Below are 22,792 nucleotides of genomic sequence, written 5' to 3' on the forward strand. Positions count from 1 at the left end.
GATTGTAAGCAGTTATATCTGAAATTATTCCAAAGCTATTAGGATGAAGTTTATGAATTATTGTTAGTTATTACACTGTGAGTAATAAATAAGATTGAGATTACTGTCATGTACTTAAGTGTTTGAGGTTAAGAAGAAAGCTCATATGTAAATATATGAAAATTTTGAACAGGAACTCTTTACCTCTTCCTGAAATTCATCCTTAGTTTCTTTTATGGTTTTCTCTACAGGCAAATTCTTGGAGCTTTCCTCGGAAATTTTCATTTTTAGCGTATTGATAGTTTCTTGGTGTTGTTTCAAAGATTCAAGAGCATTTCGTAATTGTTCTTGGGTGTCTATGTTCTTTGTCAGAGAAATACAAAACCATTTCCATTAGAATAAGGTGAAACAATAAAAATAATTTTATAGTTTCTACTTGATGATAAATAATAAATGATGGCTCCGATAATGTTTTTAAAGATGTTCCAAGTTTTCAACATTTAACCAGTCAAAACCTTACCATGTTTACAGTATCCTCAATGTCACTTTTCAGCTGGTCTCTCTCAACTTGCAGGCTCTCTTGGAGTTGTTTTAAGTCATCCTTTTCTTGGGTTAAGATCCTTACTTCTTCTAAGGTTTGGTGAAGCTTCTCAGTAGTCAGTATTTTCTCCCTTTCTATAGTTTGCAGCCTGGAATCTTTACTTTGTAATTGTTCCTTCAGCTGTTCCACTTCAATGAACCTTTCTTGACTTTGCTGAAGTTCTTGGGTTTTCTGAGAAAGCTTTAAAATAAGACAAAGTGTGAAAAGCAGAACATTCTATGGCATATATATGGAACCAAACTGCAGCAGACTAAAGATCATTTCTCTAGCGGGTATCTTATACCAACCTCTGTCTTTAAGTCATCCAAAGTTAAACCAAGTTTTTGAGATTCTTTAGAGAGATTTTCTATTTCCTGATTTATTCTTGTATTCTCTTCAAGGACCATGTCATACTTCTGTTCAAATTCAATATGATAATTTTTAAAATCTTGGAATTCTTGATCCATGTTTTTATAATTCAACTGGGTGATTGCAAGGTCATCTTTAGTTTTCTTAATTTCTTCAAGTAAATCTTGAATTCTACTCTCCTTATGAACTACTTCAGAACACAATTTGTCTTTCTCTGATGTTATTAGATATAGCTCTTCAGACTTATCATTTACCTATGAAAAAAAGAATACTTAGCATTGTTAATAATGTATGATCTACTGAAATTTTCAGAAAAACAGAAACACAAAAAACTTTTTCTACAAAAAGACACTGAAAATTGAGCAAAGATCTGACCGAGAAAAGGCAATTTTTTTTTGTCTCTTTTAAGTGTATTTTCTTGTTTAACTTTACCATCAAAATAAGAGTTATTTCCTTAAAAATGTGTTTACCTCTTTCCTTAGCATTTCTACTTCTGAAGGTAAAGATTTCAATTCTGAGAGCAAATTAACTTTTTCATGCAAAGTTTCATTTACTTCAACTTCTTTCTTCAGTTCTTTCTGGAGATCTGTAATCTTTCTTTCCAATTCCAAATTACAGAGCAAATCTAGAAAATTTTTGGTAAATTAAATAAATTGTCCCCCAAAATTCTATCCATCACCATACATATTAATATTTCTTGAATCACCTTTTTAAGAACATGTACAATTTTTAACCCTTATGATCTGAAGTCCATGGAAACACTTATACATACTGATACATATAATATTGAAAGTTAATATTAAGTTATTAAAAATCAGAGAATAACGGATTTCCAATCATTGGAATATTGTTGCAAAATCCTTTAGGTACATTTCAACAGAAAGTTAGATTTGCAAAGAGGTAGCCTGAAATTTCAAGATACCTTTTGGAACTTTGCCATCTAAAAGGGAGTTGAGTTTTGTTATTTCATTAAAAGAATATTGTAATTCTTTCTCCAGATCAACTTGTATTTTCTTTTTTGCCTCCAACCGGCTTTGATGTAACTGATTATCACTTTCCATTTGCTTGCACATACTTTCAAGTTCTTTCTATTAAGAGAAACATTGCAAATTTACAAAAATGTACTGATCATTACAAGTGCTCAATTTTGAAAATATTACAAAAATCACCTACCATTTTCTCTTTCAGCTCCAGATTTTCACTCCTAAGAAAGGCTGATTCTCTCTTGGCATCAAGGGCTATAATTTCAGCATCAAGCAGAGTTTGTTTCTTTTGTTTTAGATCGTCACTGTCTTCCTATACATATGACAAAAAAGATTTTAGTGAAATCTAACTTTCTCAGAATTGGAAAACGTTAGCACACTTTTGTTCAGCTAGCATGCTAAAAAGTTCTCTATGTATTTTTATTTTGTTATTCTCTCCCAAACATGATAGGCTAGTAGTTAATAATTAAGATTAAGAATATTAAATTAGCCTTGGCCAGGTGGCTCAGGTGGTTGGAGTGTTGTCCTATACACCAAAAGGTTTCAGGTTTGATTCCTGGTCAGGGCAAATACCCTGGTTTCGGGTTCGATCTCTGGTTGGGGCATATCGGAGGCAACAGATAGCTGTTTCTTTCTCACATCAATGTTTCTCTGTCTCTGTCTCTCCTCCCCTTCCTCTCTCTATATATATCCTCAGGTGAGGATTATTTAAAAAAAATAAATTACCACTTGAAAAGAAAATTATCCAATAGGAAAATAGAGAAAAGATACAAACAGGTAACTTAGTGAAGGGAAAATGCAAATGACATAAATATATGAAAAAAAAATCAGAAGTCATGTTCAGAGAAAAGTGACATTTTAACATGACTTTAGCTTACATAAATTCAACCATATGTACCTGGAAAAATAATAATGCACCCGTGAATGAATAAAGCGTAAGAAATAATTTTTTTAAAAACTGGCAATTCTGCTTGCTACTGTATCAATCCTACTCTCCAGTATTATATGAAAGCACCTTTCTTACCCACAGCTCAGAACAGTGAGAATACTTTTTAAAAATACTAGTATATATTTTTTTATTGATTTCAAAGAGGAAGGGAGGGAGAGATAGAAACAATGATGAGAGAGAATCAATGATTGGCTGTCCCTTGCACACCTCACACTGGGGATGGAGCCTGCAATCTGGGTATGTGCCCTGACAGGGAATTGAACTGTGACCTCCTGGTTCATAGGTCGACGCTCAACCACTGAGCCATGCAGGCCAGGTGAGAATACTTTTAAAAAGAATCATCTGTCATTAATAGAAGGTAACAAAGATTACTATGAAAAACTCAAAACAAAACCAATAGAACAGAAACCAAGATATAAAAATTTCAAGCTAGAAATTGTTAACTTTCTTGAAGTAGTCAGGTGTATTGGTAGCAAATAAATAAAAAAATCAAAATTTCACCATGTCAATGTTACTTAATACCACAATCTAGTATCAAATAAAGTCATCTAGAACAATATTTTCTGAAAAATACTCAAACTGTTAAAAATAGTTACTTAAATTATGAGAATGCATTAATATCAGTGAAATTAATGACATTTATGAAAACATGCTCATTTATGTTTTAGTTCTAGATATTTATCAACAATGTAAGTGCTCACCTGAAGACATTGACTACACACTTCTTTTTTTAAATAAAAAAAATTTAAAACATTTTTAAATAACTAATTTTTTAATGGAAGTTCATAACCTACTTGTTTATATTCACTCAAAGGATGATATCCTCAACTCTTTATGAATGGTTCCTTATTGGTAAAAATGGCAATGTTCCTAATATAGTCCCTCTCTCATAGGGTTATTGACAAGATTAAATAAAATACTGTATGTAAAACATTACAATGCTCAGCACATAGTTGGCTCAATATAAGCATTTGCTTTAATGATGATGATGAAGGTATGCTATAAATATTAACATTATTGCATAATAAAATAAACCTGATTTTTACCGGTGAGTATGACAAGTCCATTTTCACACTTTCTGAATTCTGAGAGTCTATGTATTTCTGTAACTTTTTAATCTGGTCTTCTTTTTCTCTAAGCAGATCTACTTTTGAACTTAGTTCATTCTAAAAGAAATCAAAGGAGAGTAAAACAATTTAATTGGATTTGCATTCTAGGGGATTACAAGGAACTTTTTAACAGTTCAAATTGGTAAACAGTAAAATTCAAAAAGTTGACACTTAAGAAATATAATTTATTTTCTGAAATCATAAATCATATTCAATTATGTATGATTTGTTTTATAGTTCTAGTTCCTTATTAGTAGAAATATGAACATAAATGCTCACCTCAAGGTCTTGATTATATACTTCTGCATGCTTAACTAAATTCTTTAAGTTCGAAATTTCATGAATTAGTTGCATCTGTAAGAGCATGTGAACAGGCAACAGAGCAAACCAATAGTTAATAAAGCAAAAAAAAAAAAAAAAAATTGAATCACTGCTTCAGAATCACCCAATAAGTAAGAAGAGACTGAGAGATAACTGTTCAAGCTACAGTAACAGAGCATCTCATTATTTAAAAGTACCAAAAAAGCCCCAAATCAAACCCCAAGACCAATCAACCAAACAAAATCTCTGCAAACCCCAGGAAGCAAGCAAACAAGAAAAAGAAACTCGGCATGACCCAAATAACAGGTTTGTCCTCTGTTAATAAAGCTACAATAACTTCAAAAGCAAATTAGTATGCACCACTTGGAGAAAATAAAGTAGTAATCAAACTTTACAAAAACATGCTTCTATTAGGCTTTTGTTTTGGGTAAGTACAGAAATGTATTTATCCTAAAAGATTTCTTTTCTTATCATAAATTATCTATTTGGTTTTACACTGGCATACTTTTCAATGAGTTGTGATTTGAAATTTAGGTTTGGATTATAGAAGTTTCATAAAGCCTTTACAATATTATTACTGTTCACCAAAGCTATAGAGATTTGCTTGGAATTATCAACTGTTACTTTGATGGTTTATAGGAAATATTGGAAAGTTAATGTTTTTGCTTTATAGTGTTCAACTGTCTAAAGTATAAATACTTATAGATGTAAGTATTTCTATTAAAGTTTCCTTTCTATCGAAACATTTGTAGTATTAACTATTTGAGTACTGGCAATTTTTGTGCTAAAAAGGTAAAATAAAATTTTTTTTAAATTTAATTCAGTCCTAGTTTTAGATTTCAGACTACTGCTAGTTATTTTAGATTAGCACCAATCGATAGAAATATAATGCAATCTCTCCCAATTTTTTTTTGGAGGCAACATTTGTAATTAATTTTTCTAGTAGCCACATTAAAAAGAAGTAAAAAGAAACAGGTAGAATTAATTTTAATATATTTTATCTAGCCGAATATATCCAAAATATTATTATAATTTCTTCCTGTAATCAATAATAAAAATTAAGAAAATATTTTAAATTCTTTTTTCTATGCTTAAGTCAATTCAGACTAACACCATTTCAAGTGATTAATTGCCACATGTAATTAGTTGCTACTATCTTTTTCAGCAAAGTTTTAGACATTGCATTGGTTAAAGTTTAAATTGGCTATATCTGTTACCTTTTCTTCCACTTCTAACTTTTGCATTAGAAAATCACATTTACTTATACAGAACTAAATAATCAATCTTAAACTTTGAAAGCATTCAGCAAGAATAATTCTCCTGCTTTTATTTGAAACAACACTTTATTTTAAGTACTGGGAACAGGAAAAGATTATGTGACTTTTGTAATGATCTGAGTGTAACCACTATTTGATGTATTGTTTAATGAGCACAAAGAGAAAATGTACAATATGATCAAAAGATCATCCATTGTTACCTACAAAATAGTACAGATTTCAACTGTAATTTGCAGCAGGTGAAATGAAATTTAACTTCTTAAGACAAAAATCTCCAAGTTGTGAAAATTATAAAATTAAAGAGATCAAGTTAAAATAGGTAGAGGGTTGAAGTTTCTCTTGTTCTCTGAGTATGATGATACTTGACCTTGTTTATTCCGCCCTCTAAAATTACTGTTTAAACACCCTATATTATATTCTCACTTGAAAATTATCCACAACTTTGTTGATTTTTGATGAAACCCTTAGGCAAACCAGGGCACATATCTTCAGGCCATCATATGACTTTCATTCCCCTTTTGTTAAACTTTCCTCCCAGATGTACATTTTGAAACATGTTTTACTGTATGCACATAGACTTATGTTTTTAGTTTAACATGCAATGGATGTCGTAAAACAATCTTCAAGCAGAGTAAGCCTTTGGTATGTAATATTTTAGATTATCTTACGGACCAAGAATTTCAATTTGTGTTTGAGTAAAACTGAAGAGAACTGTATTATTTTCCCCCTGATGGTGGTTAAAAAGAAAAAAAGAAAATCAGATGTGAGTTTTAAGACATAGATTCTGTGTTACTTTGTAATCATGTATGCCCAAAGTTAATTTTGTCATGTTATTCGCACCTGATCTAACCTGAAGCATGGAGATATACATGAAGTAAGCCCTGAGATGCAATGGCGTGCTCAAGAACTTGCCGATAATATACACGAGGCTTGAATCTGTGAGCTATTTAAGCAGCAAAACTGGGGCTTAAAACCAGGTAGTTTGGCTCTTAACCATGACACTAGGTCATACCCCTTTCAATAAAACTGGTTTTATTGATTGAAGCCCAATATTCTTTTCATGACATTTTGCATTATGTTATATGCAAATTTTAAAATAAATTAAATGGAACTGTGAACTTACTGACTTTTGCCTCCCAGGATATAATGTCTGTGAAATGCAGGAGTCACTTAAATTTTAGGTAGAATGGAAATAATAGTTTTGGTACAGAATTCTTTTTGCTTTTAAAAAGGTAGAGGATGAGAAACTACTCAATGATACTGAGGGAAAAGGACTGTGTCCCTTTGGGCTATTCATATAGAAATCTGAGAAGTATCTGCAAATTAACTCATATTTTAACTATACTAAAACACTGGCTCTTATTTTTGGAGGTATTTGTGGATCACTTCACAAGTCTGATACCAGCAAGGGATTTCTGTTCCATAAAAATAAATATGTATTCAAAACTTCTGCAAAAGAATTCAGTTTCTGTGAACTGTTTAGGACTATCTGCACTAAGAAATTTATTGAATCTTTAGGACAATTTAAGTTCGCCAAGTTTCATGGTTTCTGGATTAGGTTCTCTTAACATGTAGCCTAATATTATATACTTAGAAAATTTAAGTGATCTATTTTATTTCTAATATTTCCATTAAAACTATTTAGTATTAGTTTCACAATAACTCTCTTATATGGAAAAAGAAAAGTGCAAAATTAGCTTCCCCAGCTTTCTAATAATGTTGTTTAGGAATACACTTTCAATGGAAAAATTCCATTAATATGTAGTATCTATACATAAAGCATTCAGCTAGATATTAAAATTTCTTCAATACAAATCTATCAATAGACAGATTAACTAAACTTTCCCAAAGATGTTTTTAATTCCTTCTTCCTCTTGAGCATAACAGGTGAAATAAATATGATTTAACTATTTTTAAAAACAATAAATGAATTATTTCTTAAATTCTCTAATTGTGTATGCATATGGAAAATGGCTGGATCCTCAATCTCAACCTTACAAATAAATATCTTTAAGAAAATGATATTTCTTACAAAAGAAATATCATTGTTTTAGTTTAGTGTTGTTTCGTATCCTTACCTCTTGATCTTTTTCTGCTTTTCTTTCTAGAGCCTCAAATTCATCCAAATCATTCTTTTCTTTTAATTTCAATTCCATTTCTTCATTTTCTTTTCTTAGTTTTTCATAGTCCAATACCAGATTATCATAATCAGCACGAAGTGAATTCAACTCACTTTCTAAGTTTTCCTGTGGTAAACAAAACCAGATTTTCAAGCTGGAGAGAATTCAGATTATATGTTTGTTTATTTAACTAAAAATTTGGATTAGTCACATAAATTTAACCTTGAATCATTTGGTAATTTAAACCATTCTCTTTTTCAATATCATCCTAATGTTTTAGCTTGATCCACAGCAAAATAAAGGATTTGCATTTTGGTAAATTAGTTAACTTAGAATACACGACTACTTTGAAAGGGGTAGAATAAAAAAAAAAAAAAAAGACCATAGAATCAAATGCTCTGCCTGTGCCTGTCTGGAAAAGTTCATCAGGAGTAGGAGATAGGGCGCATAATGGAAAATCCATCAGCTTTATTCCTAAGGAGCTAAGGATCTGTGATAAAATGTTTCCATTGAAAGTGGCAAAAACCTAGCAGCGGTTAGAGTTTTAGAGATCAATAAGTAATGCCTCTGTTTCACTCCTAATTCAAATCCATCTGAAAAATAAAATAAAATTCATAACCGCTGCTAGGTTTTTGCCATCCTCAACAGAGACCTGCTTCTGTTTTCTATACTTTTATGATAAAGAGATAAACTTTATCATAAAAATCCATCAATGGGCAGATTAACTAAACCTTCCCAAAGATGTTTTTAATTCCTTCTTCCTCATGAGAATAAGCACAGGTGAAACAAATATGAGTGGAAAAACAACAACAATCCACAATCAATAAAAACCAAAAACTAAGACCAAGGATTTTATAAAATCAACAAGCTCCTGAAGTATGCTTTAGGGACACAGAAGCTTACCAATAATACTTAACTAATTATAATAACTAATTTATGACTAATTACAGTGGTTAGCTAATAATAACTCCCAAGAAGGTTCCAATTTTATTCCAAAATTAACATGAAATTACTTTAACAAATACATATACAGAACTGTATCTATTTCTTTGAACATTAGAAGCTGGGGAAGTAAACATGGAATCTACATTTACTAAGGTATTCACTACAGGAGTCCTTATTCCTAAAGTTGTGATAAGACCATATATAATAGTTACTTTTATTTTTTATTATTATTTGGCAACATTATCCCTCCCCCATGTATTATTGTACTATAGGCCTTAGAATTTTGACACTTTTAATATCAGCCATTTTTTTTTAACCCTTAGGGGATTTCCCAAGGCAAAACAGAAGAAAATAAATCAAAGGTACCAAAATCTGCTGGTAATGGCCTGAAAGTTTTACCTACTACTATACACTCATTTTATAAAGTGTTTAGCTTCCCTCTGGATGGCACAATTATCAGTTGGGAGTCTAATGAGTGAAGAAGACTTAATTAGAACCAACACTGTTACTGAACTTAAGTCAGAGCCATAATGTGCTATAACAACAGTAAACACCAATAACAAATGACTTTAAAGAGTAAAAGTATAATGTTCCGTAAAATACATTCAAGTTACCTGACTTAGTAGCTTTGTTGCTGGATTCCACTCTATATCCATTACTGTATCAAGGGTGTTACTGAAAACATCAGCCTCTGAACAGACAGCTGTTAATTAGGGGAAAAGAAACTTATACATAAATATGCTGGTAAGTTTCCTAAAACTCAAAGTATATATTATTAAAAGAATTCTGATCAGATGTAATAAGTTCAAATTAGCTATTATGTGTTCATAGCATGACTGCCAAGAATACATTAAAAACAGATGTGATTGTATATATTATTTTGTGAATTGAGATCACTGGCTAGAATATAATCATAAAATATAGGCACCTTAACACAATACAGGTAAAAAGAACAAATTCTGAATTTGAGATTTGATAACTGTTAAGCAATTTTTTAAACGCCCCTAAAAATACTTAAAGTGTTAGGCATAACTTTGAAAATTTTCTGTGTAAATTCCACCTTTTTAAAATTAGCAACGTTTAAGGCAGATGTTATATGAATAGTAATTTAATTGGATAAAGATTAGAACAAAAACAATAAAAATATTTGTCTTATGGAGTCTAATGACAGTGCATCATTTTAAAGAGACCTGGAAATAGAAAAAGTCTTATTATACACATTAACTGAGATACAATAAGTAAAGTCTCCCATCATAAGGATAGTTTTATAAAAAAGCACTCACATTCATCAATTTCTCCTATTGAAGTTACATCACTCCTTTGTCTTTTTGTTGTATTCATTGGCATATTAAACTCATTCACATAGTTTAAGTCCTTCATTTTGTTAATTTTGCCAGGGCACCAAGTGACTCTTCGTTTTATTTTTGCCTAAAGAGGAAAAAAAATGAAAATGACCTCCCCCAGATAATAAAACAGGGGGAACTAGTTTCCGTTTTTAAGAATGATTGGCTTGGTAGAATTCTTATCAAGCCTAGTTTAAGATCTTAACAGCCTAAGGACATACTGAGATAAGAAAACATACTCAAACTTTTCAAATCAATGTTTAACCCCATCATAAATTTGATGAAACTATTTAAATTTTTTTAAAAATTGGAATCTTATAAGTTTCTCCGGGACTTAATTGAAAGAAATTGGGTAACACATAATCCTTAAAGTAACCTGTGTTATGCAGAACAGACGACTATGGCTGCCACCATCATAGCTACCACAAAAAGCACCTTTGGAAACCCAACTTGAAGTGGGAAGAAGCAGACAGGTGGCCCATTTGAATTTCCTCTCACAGGGCCCTTCACAATGTCAATTATCTTCCAAGTTGGCAAACTAATGCCTCCACCTGTGCTGCTGGTCTCATTTGTTCCTTTCTCTCGTGGCACTCTGCTCCCTTAATGACCTGTTCATTTGTCATTTTCACTAGGCTCCTTTCTCTCAGCTTTACAAATGCACAAGCCTCTGTTTGCTTTTGATTAAAACAAAAAACAAACAAACAAAATCTTGATTCTTTACTCTCCTTAGCTATCATTTTCTTTCTGTTTCTACACCATCTTCCTCATTCCTTCAAAGACACCTGCCTCCTGGTTCTTAACCCCCTCAGCTAGCTGTCCTCACCACTCACTCCACTTTGCTGGTTTCTTTTCCTCTGCCCACCTCCTGTTTGTGGTCTTCCATATTTCATAGCTACCATTCTTCTCTTATCCCTCTACTAGTACAAGCATTATCTCATTTTATTTGATCCTCTCAACAATCCTCTATTACCACATCCATTTTATAAAGAAGATGAGGGTCCAAAAAGTTGGGAGAAGTTGTGTACAATCTTACACCCAATTGGTGGCTGAGCCCATGCCTGTAACTTCAGAGCCTATCCACTAACCACTCCATTGCATTGCCTCTCAAGATTTTCTGTATAATATAGATATTTGTATAATGCAGATATATATATATCTGTATAACTGCATGCTTTCATGCTCCTCCCACACAATATCTTTTTGCTTAAAATAGACAGTCCTTTCCACAGCCTGCTCTGCAAAAGCTCAGTCATAAAAATCCTTCACTTCAATGACTTTCAGCTCAAATCCATTTGCTCCCAAACCCACTCTTGGAGCTTGCCATTATCTGAAACCCATAAACCTAGACCTCCTACTCTATCTAAAGTTCCTATCCTTCCACCTCATTGATTCAGTCAATCCCATTTTGGCTATCAAGCTTAAGAGGGAGCTCTATTCCCTTGATCCACTACTTTCTTCTTGCCAGCTCCCTCTCGGTTCTTATCTCATCATCTTAGATTCCATAGACAATCACTTGAATCGTGTTTTTGGGTCAACAGCCTCAAATTATTTGACCCATTCTCTGTTCCTTACACCTAGTCCAATCCGGTGAACACTCAAATGAATTACACTACCTCCTCCGCCTTTATCAGTCTCCCGAACGCTGTCAGAGCCACACAACCAAAAGTCTGGCTGCCAACTTCATCTGGGTCTTTAATGCTGCCTGGCCACACTCCTCTCCACGTGGGCTTTCTTTTCCATTCCTTACAAAGGCTAAACCCTTAGCATGTCTACAAACTTGTGTCTTTACCATCTCCTGCCACCCCAGCATAAAAATAAATAAACCTCCTATTTCACAAAGAAAATATAAGCCTAAATTTATGAAAGCATTACTTGCACTGAAGCCTATTCCTTCCTCTGTCCTTGTTATAATTAACAGGTGTTTCTCCCTCTAAGTCCAGACCTTCTGCTGTATTTAAGATCCCATCCCTTTGGGCCATTTCAACCCACTTGCAAGGTGGCTTTCACGCCCAACACATAATACAAATTGCTTTTGCAAATGAGCTTCTTGTTTCTAAATCCCAATTTTTTTTGGTCTACATGTATCTTATTTAACTTCTCAGTAGAATGTGACACACTGCCTCTCTGGAATAGTCTCTTCCTCTCATGACCACATTCACTTGTTTCCTTAACTCTACAGCTTAACCCTAGGCTCCTTTATGGATTCTTCTTCTCTGCCTTTACCAACTTTACACCTATAAAGTTGCTGTTTCTTGGGGTTCTTTTCATTCTCAACATGCTCCCAAAGCAAGCTCATCCATTCACAAGACTTTAATTTGAATCGATCTGTAATGTTTATGTCCAAATGGCTATCTCCATCTCAGATCTTTCACTTGATTTTCATACACTATCTGACACCTTTAACTGGTGATGTCTCAAATCCAAACACTGAGCAGCGTCACTGCTCTATATTCCTTGACCCTTAACGCAACGAGTACTGCTACCAGCTATCCAGTAAGCCTAGCAATGCTTGCAAGTCATTCTGGAAACCTCTTTCTCCCTTTCCCTGCCTCCCACATCTAAACAATCACAAACTCCTGTTGAGTCTCCCTCCCAAATAGCTCTTCAGTTTATCCAATATTAGAGCCACCATCCTTGTAGAGGCCCAATCTGATGTGCACACCAGCTCTACACCTTTTTAAAATGCAATTCCAATCATGTTACTTACAAGGCTTTGTTCCTGTCCTTAGCATAACGTAACGTTTAAAACTTTCAATGTGGTTTTAAATGCCCCTGCCACCAGAACATTTTAAGTCCAAGAAACATGTTTTTTCACTTCTGTACATGCAGATGTCTTCCTGAACCACTCATCTCTACACCTTTCATTGGGCTAGTTCCTACTCATCACTCTCAATACATAGTTCTTGAAGTCTTCTATATACTTAGCATGGTAATTTGAATATAACATATATTAATAATAACCTTAATAGCAAATCTTGAGGGTTTGCTGTATGGAATGTTAAGCACATTCTATAATACTTCTCACATCAATCCTATAAGGTGGGGATCAGGCTGTCTCACTGATTAGGAAACTGCAGCAAAATTTATCTATAATAATAAAAGCATAATATGCTAGTTAGGACAGACGTCCTTCCGGATGAAGCCGGGGCTATGAAGAAAGCCTGGGTCCCCAGTGCCAGAGGGAAGCTGGCGCTGGCAGCTGGGGGAATGAAGGCCTACTCTTCCACGAATTTCTAGTATTTAAGAAATTGCTTGCCCTGACCGGTTTGGCTCGGTGGATAGAGCGTTGGCCTGTGGACTGAAGGGTCCGGGGTTCGATTCCGGTCAAGGGCATGTACCTTGGTTGCGGGCACATCCCCAGTAGGGAGTGTGCAGGAGGCGGCTGATTGATGTTTCTAACTCTCTATCCCTCTCCCTTCCTCTCTGTAAAAAAATCAATAAAATATATTTTAAAAAATATATATATATATATTAAAAAAAGAAATTGCTTAAGGTCCAGAGTTAGGGACTGACAGAATTGGGATTCAAATCCAGACAGTTCAGCTCCAGAGGTCATTCTCTTAACTATTACATAACCAGAACCCCAAAATATCTGTTGAACAAAAGATATCCAACTATTCTAGTAGAAACAAAAAGAACACATACTGCAAGCCAGAATTCTGATCACTATGCTAACTTATATTCTAGTTCAATTTCCCTGAGATGAATATTTGTTTAAAGAGAAAATATTCCCACTCTAGATGTCTGTGGCTCCCAATCACTTAATCAATTTCATAGGAAGCACATTTCAAATCTATTCCTTGACTATATACCAGACTTCTTGAATTGCTATCTCTGCATGTGGGAATCAGGAATGTGTATAGGCAAATACACAAAAAGTTCTGAGTTTCTTGAATATATAGTATCAAAGGATAAGAAATACATAACTAGAGAATAAACATATAGGAATGCCAATTCTATTCTCTATATACTAAGTTTAAGCTGTCGACATTTACACTTTTACCTTTAATTCCTGTTGTGATGTGAGGGAAGAAGAAGTCACCAGCATTCGTGTTAAGTTTTGAATTTTCTCAATCTGCACTTTTTGAAGCAGATCTTTTTCTTCCAAAAGTTGGGCCAATTGGTCTTTTTCCATTGCCTGGGCCCGAGTCTCTGTAGAAACCTATAGAATATAATATTCGGTTATATTAATGAATATGGCTAGGTTTTAGAACCTTGAAAAGTAACCTAAAAGAATATAAATTTTTGTGAACCATGAACATTTTAATGTTATTAAACTAATATATCCTACCTGCAGAACACCAATATGCAGTTACAATAGTTTCTCAATCTTATAATAAAATCAGTAAAATATACAGTTCTTTTCATGTGCATAGTCCATATGCCATGTATAAGATTATAACAATGCTGTTAGAGCAATTCTATTTAAACAAAAAATAAATAAAAGGGAGGGAGAGAAACATTGATTAGAAACATCTATCAGCCACCTCCTACTGGGGATCAAACCGGCAACCTGGGCATATGCCCTGACCAGAGTTGAACCATGACCTCTTGGTTTATAGGTCGATGCTCAACCACTGAGCCACTGGCTGGGCTAGAGCAATTCTATTAATTGCCTGAAAATATATAAATAACAGGCAGAGAAGTCAGAAAAGTAGAGACCTGAATACCTACAGCAAAAGAAGAGTTGTTCTTTTAAGACTACCATATGGTATCTTAGAGTTCATCTTTTAAAAGATCACCAGGGGACCATAATGATTAAAACAAATAAATTACAACGACAAGTGATTATGCTATTTTATTAGATTGACTAGAGTCCTGGTGCATGGATTCGTGCACCAGTGGGTCCCTCGGCCTGGCCTGCAGGGATCGGACTGAAACTGGCAGTCCAATATCCCCCAAGGGGTCCCTGATTGCGAGAGGGTGCAAGCCAGGCTGAGGGACCCCACTGGTGCATGAATCTGTGCACCGGCCTCTAGTATGCTCATAAGATCTTTGGTTATTCTCTTCCCGCCCTCTCCCCTTCCCCCCTTTCCTCGGAGATTCATCAGTCTGTTCCATGTTTCCATGCCTGTGGTTTCCGCTTGTGTTGAGCATCTGCCCCCTGGTGGTCAATGCGCATCATAGCTACCTGCCGGTCAGCAGGTAGCCTAGGCTTGTGGTTGGCAAACCACGCCTCGCTAGCCACTTGCGGCTCTTTGGCCCCTTGAGTGTGGCTTGTCCACAAAATACCACGTGCGGGCGCACACGTACAGTGCAACTGAAACCTCGTGGCCCATGCGCAGAAGTCAGTATTTTGTGGAAGAGCCAGTATTTTGTGGAAGAGCCACAATCAAGGGGCCAAAGAGCTGCATGTGGCTCGTGAGCCACGGTTTGCCGAGCCACGGTTTGCCGACCACTGGCCTAGGCTTTTATATATATATAGATATAGATATAGATATAGATATAGATATAGATATAGATATAGACACTGCAGGGTTAGAAGAGGAATTCAAGATAACATGAAACTATAGAAAGTAGTTTTACATAACCATACATGGTCTTCCTTTTTAACCCACTTCCCTATATTTGTGACAATTTTTAAAGAGTATCTACTTGGCCTGTCTGGTGTGGGTCAGTGGTTGAGCACTGACCTATGAACCAGAAAGTTTCAGTTCAATTCCTGATCAAGGCACATGCCCAGGTTGCAAGCTTGATCTCCAGTAGGGGGCATGGAGAAGGCAGCTGATCAATGATTCTCTTTCATCACTGACGTTTCTATCTCTCCTTTTCCCTTCCTCTCTGAAATCATAAAAATATATATTTTTTAAAAAAGTATTTACTTGGCCCATTTCAAAATCCCAAATTTTTCCCTTTGGAAACAAAAAATGAAATCGAAAATAATTGCAAGAAACCAAATCTTCCAGTTTATAGTGAATTAAACTAAAACTTTTGTGTTGATTTCTTCTTAGTTAAAAACTATTTTAAAGTTAGGTCACATGACACAGATATTGATGATTTAAGAGCCTTTCTGAGCATTTAGGCAGATTTCAATTCTATTTCTGTCCCATTCTTTACTGAAATACATGGTTCATACATACCTCCTCTAACTGTTTTTTAAGATCCATTATTTCTTTTCTATATCTTTTCAGGAGCGCTTCATCACTTGATACTTCATTTACATAAGGAGTATTCTTCATATATTTAGCAGTACTGGCAAACTGGAAAAAAAATATGAGTGTTCAGTGCTTGACACTAAAACATTTATTTTAGTCAATATTTAGGTTTCTTGTAGTTAAGTTCTTTAGAGAAAAAAAATCAATGCTCTTTCAGGGTGGCATAATACTTTTCAACACAAAGAACATTCTGTATGCTGTAATAATTCCTGTAACCTACCCTGGCACTGAAATATCTTCAAGGAGAGTCAAATATTTTAAAAACAGATGGTGACAGAAAACCTACAAACACTGGTTTACTAGAATCCCATCTACCCTTCAAAACCCAGTGCAAATCGCTCCCTCTAAAAAAGCAGCTGTCCTTCCTTTGAATTCTATCCTACTTACTAGCCACGTAACTATTAATCCAAGGCAATTATGTTGGAAGACAGTCTAATCTTCCCCATAAGACTATAAATTCTGTGAAGCCAGGGACTCTATCTTCTATCTTTGTTTCTCTGACAGTATCATGATCCAGTGCTCAATAGCTCTTTAAAGCAATGTTTCTTAAAGTACAATTATCAGAAGTAACTTTAAGTGATAACATGAAGATGACCATTAAATCACTGAACCCTTCATTGAAAAAGCTATTCTATTGAAATTTCTCATTTTTCCTTTAACTCACATCCCCAACCCTCCCCCCCTTCCCCACAAACAAAAACAAACCCAAAACAGAAAGTGCAGGCTTTAAGCTCAGAGTCAAGGCATGCAACAATTAGCTAGCAGGAATTTAAGAATTATTGTTATAAAGACAAACACTTTTTGAAACAACTTCCACTTGTTGCAAGTGATACTAGTTTTCATTTATGGGACTGATTAAAAAGTATCCTTCTATGATAAATTAAGTAAAAAAGTGAGTTATTTAAATAAAAATATCGTGTTAATTTCAGTAAAAGTGTTAGATGTGGCAAAAATTGTGGAGATGAGATATGAATAACTGAAGTCTGGGAAAATTAAAAAATTCTATTTAGTAGACAGCACATTAATTTTATCAGGTATGTTATGTCAATAAAAAAAAAGAAAACACAGCTAGCCTGGCTGCTGTTGCTCAGTGGTTGGAGCATCAGCCCACACAAAGGGTTGCAGGTTCGATTCCTGGTTGGGGTGCGCACAGGAGGCAACCAATTGATGCATCTCTCTCACATCGATGTTTCTCTCTCTTATCTTCCTCCTTCCCTTCCACTCTCTCTTAAAAAAAAAATTATGAAAAAGGAACAAAAACAAAAAACCCAAAATAAACCCAAAAAACCTACAACTAAGCTTAGTAGGTATTTTTTCTTCTTTAAGATAACACCCCCCCCCCCCCCCCCCAATTAAGTTGAGAAAAAAAAAAAAAACTCACCTGGAGAGTACTAAAAGTTTCATCAAAAAAAACTGGAGGAATTTTGCAGAAAAAACGGGTTTTGGCATTTCCCCCCAAGGAATTTTGGAGAAATCGGGTTAATTTGCTATCTCGAAAATTTATGAAACCCCCAGGGGAAAAAAGAGTTTGGGAAGAAAAAAAAAATTTTTATATAACAAAAATGGTTACTTGATTAATGCCGAACTTTAGCTACCACTATAAAAAATTCTTTTCCGATTAAAGAGGGCAGGTAAAATTTACTGACTCGAAATCTATACTAATAAAAGGGTAATATGCTAATTAGACCAGATGTCTTCTGGACAACCTTCCGGATGTCCTTCTGGACGAAGCCATGGTGGCGGGGCCAAGGCAGAGGTGGTTAGGGGCGATCAGGCCGGCAGGGGAGAGTGGTTAGGGCAGTGGTCGGCAAACTGCGGTTCTTTGGCCCCTTGAGTGTGGCTCTTCCAAAAAATACCGACTTCTGCACATGGGCCACGAAGTTTCAATCGCACTGTACATGCGTGCCCTCACGTGGTACTCGTGAGCTGCAGTTTGCCGACCACTGAGTTAAGGCAATCAGGCCGTCAGGGGAGAACAGGGGGATCAGGCCGGCAGGCATGTGAGTGGTCCCGGATTGCAAGAGGGATGTCTGGCAATCGAACATCCCCTGAGGGGTCCCAGATTGGAGAGGGTGCAGGCCAGGCTGAGGGGACCACCCCCCCCACCCCCCGCACGAATATCGTGCACTGGACCTCTAGTATTTAAAGTAAGTTAATTTAGCTGGTCATAGTCATAAATATAAGAAGTCATGCATGCTCACAGAATCACAAAAGCTTTTGAATACATGAAAGAAATTAGCACTTTGTCACTGAACTATGATAATTTTCAACCTCATGAAAAATGTAAGCATTAACAGGTAAATCACCGTGGGATAGTCTTACCCAACTTGTCCATCACTAAGTTTCTTGATCACTTGTCCCAAAATAAATAAACTTCGATTTATATTGCAGCCTTCCTTAAGTCTCACACCTGCATTGATTAAACAAATATGAAAACTAAAATAGATTTCTGTACTACATGATGAACTTATTTACCAGTAAGTTATAAGACAAATTAGAAATAAAAGGGTCAGATGCTGATGTCTATGCTTTGCACTAGATCTGAGCCCACCTTTTACACCACTGGTAGAAGGAGCCCTCTCCCTATTCCTAACACCTATAGAATGAATCAGCAAAGTTGTCACCTGAGGGAACTAGCAAAAGGAAAATGACTAAGAATCAGAAGGAGGAAAAGCCCATTTCCCAAAAGAGCCTCTGACCCCTCAGTTCAAATCTATTTTTTTCAAACCTCACAAGCAACTATAGACATACAATCAAGTTAGTTCCTATAGGCTCACAACCAAAAAGGTTTTCATTTTAAAATTGTTAATATGCTCAAATGACTCAAACATTAAAAAAAAAAGTACATTGAAAAAAAACTCTCTCACTTTTATGCTTCATTCAACCTATTCCTGTTTCTATTCCAGCAAACCATTTTTATTAGTTCATTTTTCTAGAGATTTTTATAAATACAAGTCCACACATATTAATTTCTCCCCTTTCTTTTTTATACTAATTTAGTATACTAAATACACGACTTTTGCACTTTGCTTTTTTTCAATTGGAAGCTGTTATTTCAGGTGCATTATTCAGCTATGACTGTAATATTGCAGCTTAACAAGCCAGCTTAAAACAAGCATTTATTTCTTATTTACAGGTCTGAGAATTCACTGGTTTGGTGGATATAGGCCACCCTCAGCTGAGTGTGTCTATGTCAGGCTGAAGGAAATTAATGTAGAGAGGTTTGACGTCTTTATGATTGTGAACCTTCCCATCTAAGTATGCTTATCCATTTGTGTAAGTATAAGGTTATGTTCCTCAGGTCTGTTTTAAAGTTTTCTTTATGTTGGTCTTATGAAATTTTTGTTGAGTTTCATCCTAGGTATTACATCCTTTAAGTCATGCTGTAAATGGAGTCTTTTGTACGCTTAATATTCTAACTGGTTGTTGTTTGTATCATGAGAGTTATTAATGTCAGCATATTAATTTTGTACCCCACTACCTTTCTGAATTTCCTTACTGATTATGACAATTTGGTTTTCATGGTACTCTCAGGAGCTTTCCAGCTGTACAATCCTAACATCTGCATAGTTTTAGTTTTTTAATTGATGCTACAGTAGCCTGAAATAACTAGCTCGATACAGACGCTGATTTTTGCATTAAAGACCTTTATGACAAAATTGTTATTGCCATTATGTTATTAGTTTCTAAAATGCATGCTAGCACTTTTTATTCTGTAAAACAGGAAAACATTCAGACCAATACTGCATGAGTTTTCATTACCTTCAGCACCTGTTTGAGCAGCTCTTTCACTGCCTGCAAGATCAACCAAATTCTGAAAGATAGATGGAAATAAACCTTTAGGAAGGATAACCTGAAATAATGAAATCCAAACTGAAAGCACGTTTTTAATGCATGGTTTATCTGAACACCACTCTTTTTTTTTTTTAAAATATATTTTATTGATTTTTTACAGAGAGGAAGGGAGAGAGATAGAGAGTTAGAAACATCGATGAGAGAGAAACATCGATCAGCCGCCTCCTGCACATCTCCTACTGGGGATGTGCCCGCAACTCAGGTACATGCCCTTGACCGGAATCGAACCTGGGACCTTTCAGTCCGCAGGCCGACGCTCTATCCACTGAGCCAAACGGGTTTCGGCCTGAACACCACTCTTATACCGCTGTCTCTCACCCCACTAGGCCTTCTCTTTCCTGAGTCATCTACACAGTGTTCCTTAACTATACTGTATCCTCCATAATGCTGACAGAATAGGTTCTCTATTTCCTACACAAAGTTCAAAACCTAACTATGGTGATTATGATTCTTTACAATCTGGCAATTGTGTTGCCCCAACATTATATCTATCTATTGCTTACTCTTAACTACTCACTAAATTGAACTATACGCACTATGTCCTACACACACATGTGCTTCCACGCTTGCAAGTGCTATCTTTTGCCACTCCCTTTTAGTTAGTTTGAATGTTCTAGTATGCCCTTACTCATTATTCAGGACCAAAGGCAAATGTTACCTCCTCAATGTAGTTTTGCTGATTTTACCCTTCATCCCCCACACATTGAATGAATTGATTTCCAACTGTGTACAGAGATGTGTTTATAGATATGACTTATTCTTACTAGTATAGTGCTGAGCTAGTCATTTGTATCTCCCAACACACTGTAGCATCTTTAAAAGCACAGGCCCCTCTTTCATTTCACAAATGTTGTTGAACAAAGTGATTGCTTGTCATGCTGCAGGCGGTTTGTTAGGTACTAGAACCGGACAAATAAAGGCCCCTGCTCTCAGAGCTTATATTCTACATGGGGTGGGATGAGGAGAGGAGGGAGTTAGTGAGAAGAGAGAAAAAGACAAACAGATAAGAAACATATCATGTAAGTGTAATACAGATAGTTTAAAGGGAAGGGCAGAGAAAGTTCTTTGGATTGGGTGGTTGGGGAAGGCCTTCCATTAAACCGGGGGTGGGGAACCTTTTTTCTGCCAAGGGCCATTTGGACATTTATACTGTCATTTGCTTAATATCATTCAGTTAATATAAATTTATGTTGCTATGAATAAAGCTCACAGATTTATTGAATTTCCAGTCCCGCTAGTGGTTATCTTGGCAGGGCCAGACCAAATATGCAGCCCGCAGGGCGGACATTCCCCACCCTTGCATTAGACTAAGATCAGAAATGACAGAGAAGAGGGAGCCAGCCATGCAAAGACCAAGGGAACTGTATTTAAGAATAAAGAACAGACTGTACACCCAGTCACAAAGCAATAACAAGCTTAGTGCATTCAAAACATAGAAAGGGCAGCACTGGCAGAGTGAGTGAAAGATAGGACAAGATAGGGTAAGAACTCTGGATTTTCTAAGTGCAATGGGAAATCATGAGAGGGCTTTAAGCAAGAGCAACATGTCTTGATTTAACTTTCTGAAGGATCAACTGTGAAACCCTAGGTGGAGAAAGGGTTGGGGAGGGGCAAGAGAGGCAGCAGGGAGCCCAGAGAGGAATGTTAGTGTGAGACAATGGTGGCTTGAGCTAGGCAGGTAGCAGTGGAGACAGTAAGTAGTGGAGGGATGTTTTCTTTATTCTTTTAATCTCCAGAGCCCAGTACTATGCTCACAACATGGTAAAGGCTCAGTAAATATTCTTAATGCATTTAAAGTCAGAGATTTAAATTGTTTCTCTGTGGAGACTTGCAGGAATGGCAGGTAATTCTTTACTATTACTTTGTAGTTCTATCTCAGATACTTCTTTCTCTAAAATACTCAGAGAAGTCTAATCTTTTTTGTAGAGTATCTACTACAGGTAACCCTGATACATAATAACAGGGCAACGTGGTGATGAAGGCAGCATGAATTAAGGTATAAGATGGGAATGAGCATTAGTATTCGAAGATATGAAGAATCTATAAGAGAGGAGCTCGTGTGGAGTAGAAGGAAGTAAAGTTACATGGGCCAAGAGTGGCCAGATCTTGACTATGGGAGAGACACAACAAGATCAGTACTTAATAACATTTGAAATGAAGATCAAAGTCATGGAAGCCAGGTCCAGGAGAATGATGTAGCAATTTAAGAGAGATGAGTACCTAAATGAGTATGACACCAAGGAGAAATGTTGAAAGATGAAATCAGTAAGAAATGGTTAAAACTGGATAAAAGGGAAGGCAGAAAGAGAGCCAAAATGACTTGGGTTTTTAGCCTAGGGGACCAGAATAATGCTGGTACAACTGGAAAAAAGGAATATTCATTGCAATAGGAATAATTAATTTGGTTTTAGACACACTGAAGTTTGAGACAAGAATGGGACATCTGATATAATAAAAGGTTAATATGCAGATAGACCAAATAGCGGAACCAAATAACCAGTTGCTATGATGTTCGCTGACCACCAGGGGGCGCACACGGAACATGGTGGGTGTTGGCAGCAAGCGGCAGAACGTGGAACATGGCAGGCGTTGGCTGCGGCAGGATGATGGAACAGGTGAGCAAGGGTGCCAGACCAAAGCAGGGGGCCGGTGGCTGTCATCAGGGAGAGCCTGTGGTGGTTACTGAAATTTCTTTGATCCTGTCTGTGCCACGGTCCCGCCGGTACTCGCACCTGCTGCCGGCGCTGGTCCCCGTCACACCCACTGCTGGTGTTCAGCACCAGTCCCAATTGCTTGGTGTCATCAGC

The 22,792-nt window shown here is 35.8% G+C and overlaps 1 protein-coding gene across 1 annotated transcript in view; it reads right to left on the reverse strand.

Moving 5' to 3' along the window:
- The window catches only part of CENPE (centromere protein E), a 233,892-nt gene that overhangs the window by 201,964 nt on the left and 9,136 nt on the right, over nucleotides 1-22,792 (reverse strand). Inside the window, exons 9-24 of the mRNA XM_023763881.1 lie at nucleotides 19,893-19,944; nucleotides 18,456-18,540; nucleotides 17,512-17,644; nucleotides 16,056-16,175; nucleotides 13,979-14,137; nucleotides 9,916-10,060; nucleotides 9,247-9,335; nucleotides 7,646-7,813; nucleotides 4,249-4,323; nucleotides 3,907-4,026; nucleotides 2,102-2,224; nucleotides 1,851-2,016; nucleotides 1,399-1,553; nucleotides 868-1,182; nucleotides 500-760; nucleotides 184-342 (exon numbers count right to left, since the gene is read on the reverse strand). Coding sequence (XP_023619649.1) covers nucleotides 184-342; nucleotides 500-760; nucleotides 868-1,182; nucleotides 1,399-1,553; nucleotides 1,851-2,016; nucleotides 2,102-2,224; nucleotides 3,907-4,026; nucleotides 4,249-4,323; nucleotides 7,646-7,813; nucleotides 9,247-9,335; nucleotides 9,916-10,060; nucleotides 13,979-14,137; nucleotides 16,056-16,175; nucleotides 17,512-17,644; nucleotides 18,456-18,540; nucleotides 19,893-19,944 — 2,325 coding nt within the window. The remainder of the gene's footprint in view (nucleotides 1-183; nucleotides 343-499; nucleotides 761-867; nucleotides 1,183-1,398; nucleotides 1,554-1,850; nucleotides 2,017-2,101; nucleotides 2,225-3,906; nucleotides 4,027-4,248; nucleotides 4,324-7,645; nucleotides 7,814-9,246; nucleotides 9,336-9,915; nucleotides 10,061-13,978; nucleotides 14,138-16,055; nucleotides 16,176-17,511; nucleotides 17,645-18,455; nucleotides 18,541-19,892; nucleotides 19,945-22,792) is intronic.

The sequence above is a fragment of the Myotis lucifugus genome, unplaced genomic scaffold, assembly GCF_000147115.1.
Source record: "Myotis lucifugus unplaced genomic scaffold, Myoluc2.0 scaffold_306, whole genome shotgun sequence".
Lineage (NCBI taxonomy): Eukaryota > Metazoa > Chordata > Mammalia > Chiroptera > Vespertilionidae > Myotis > Myotis lucifugus.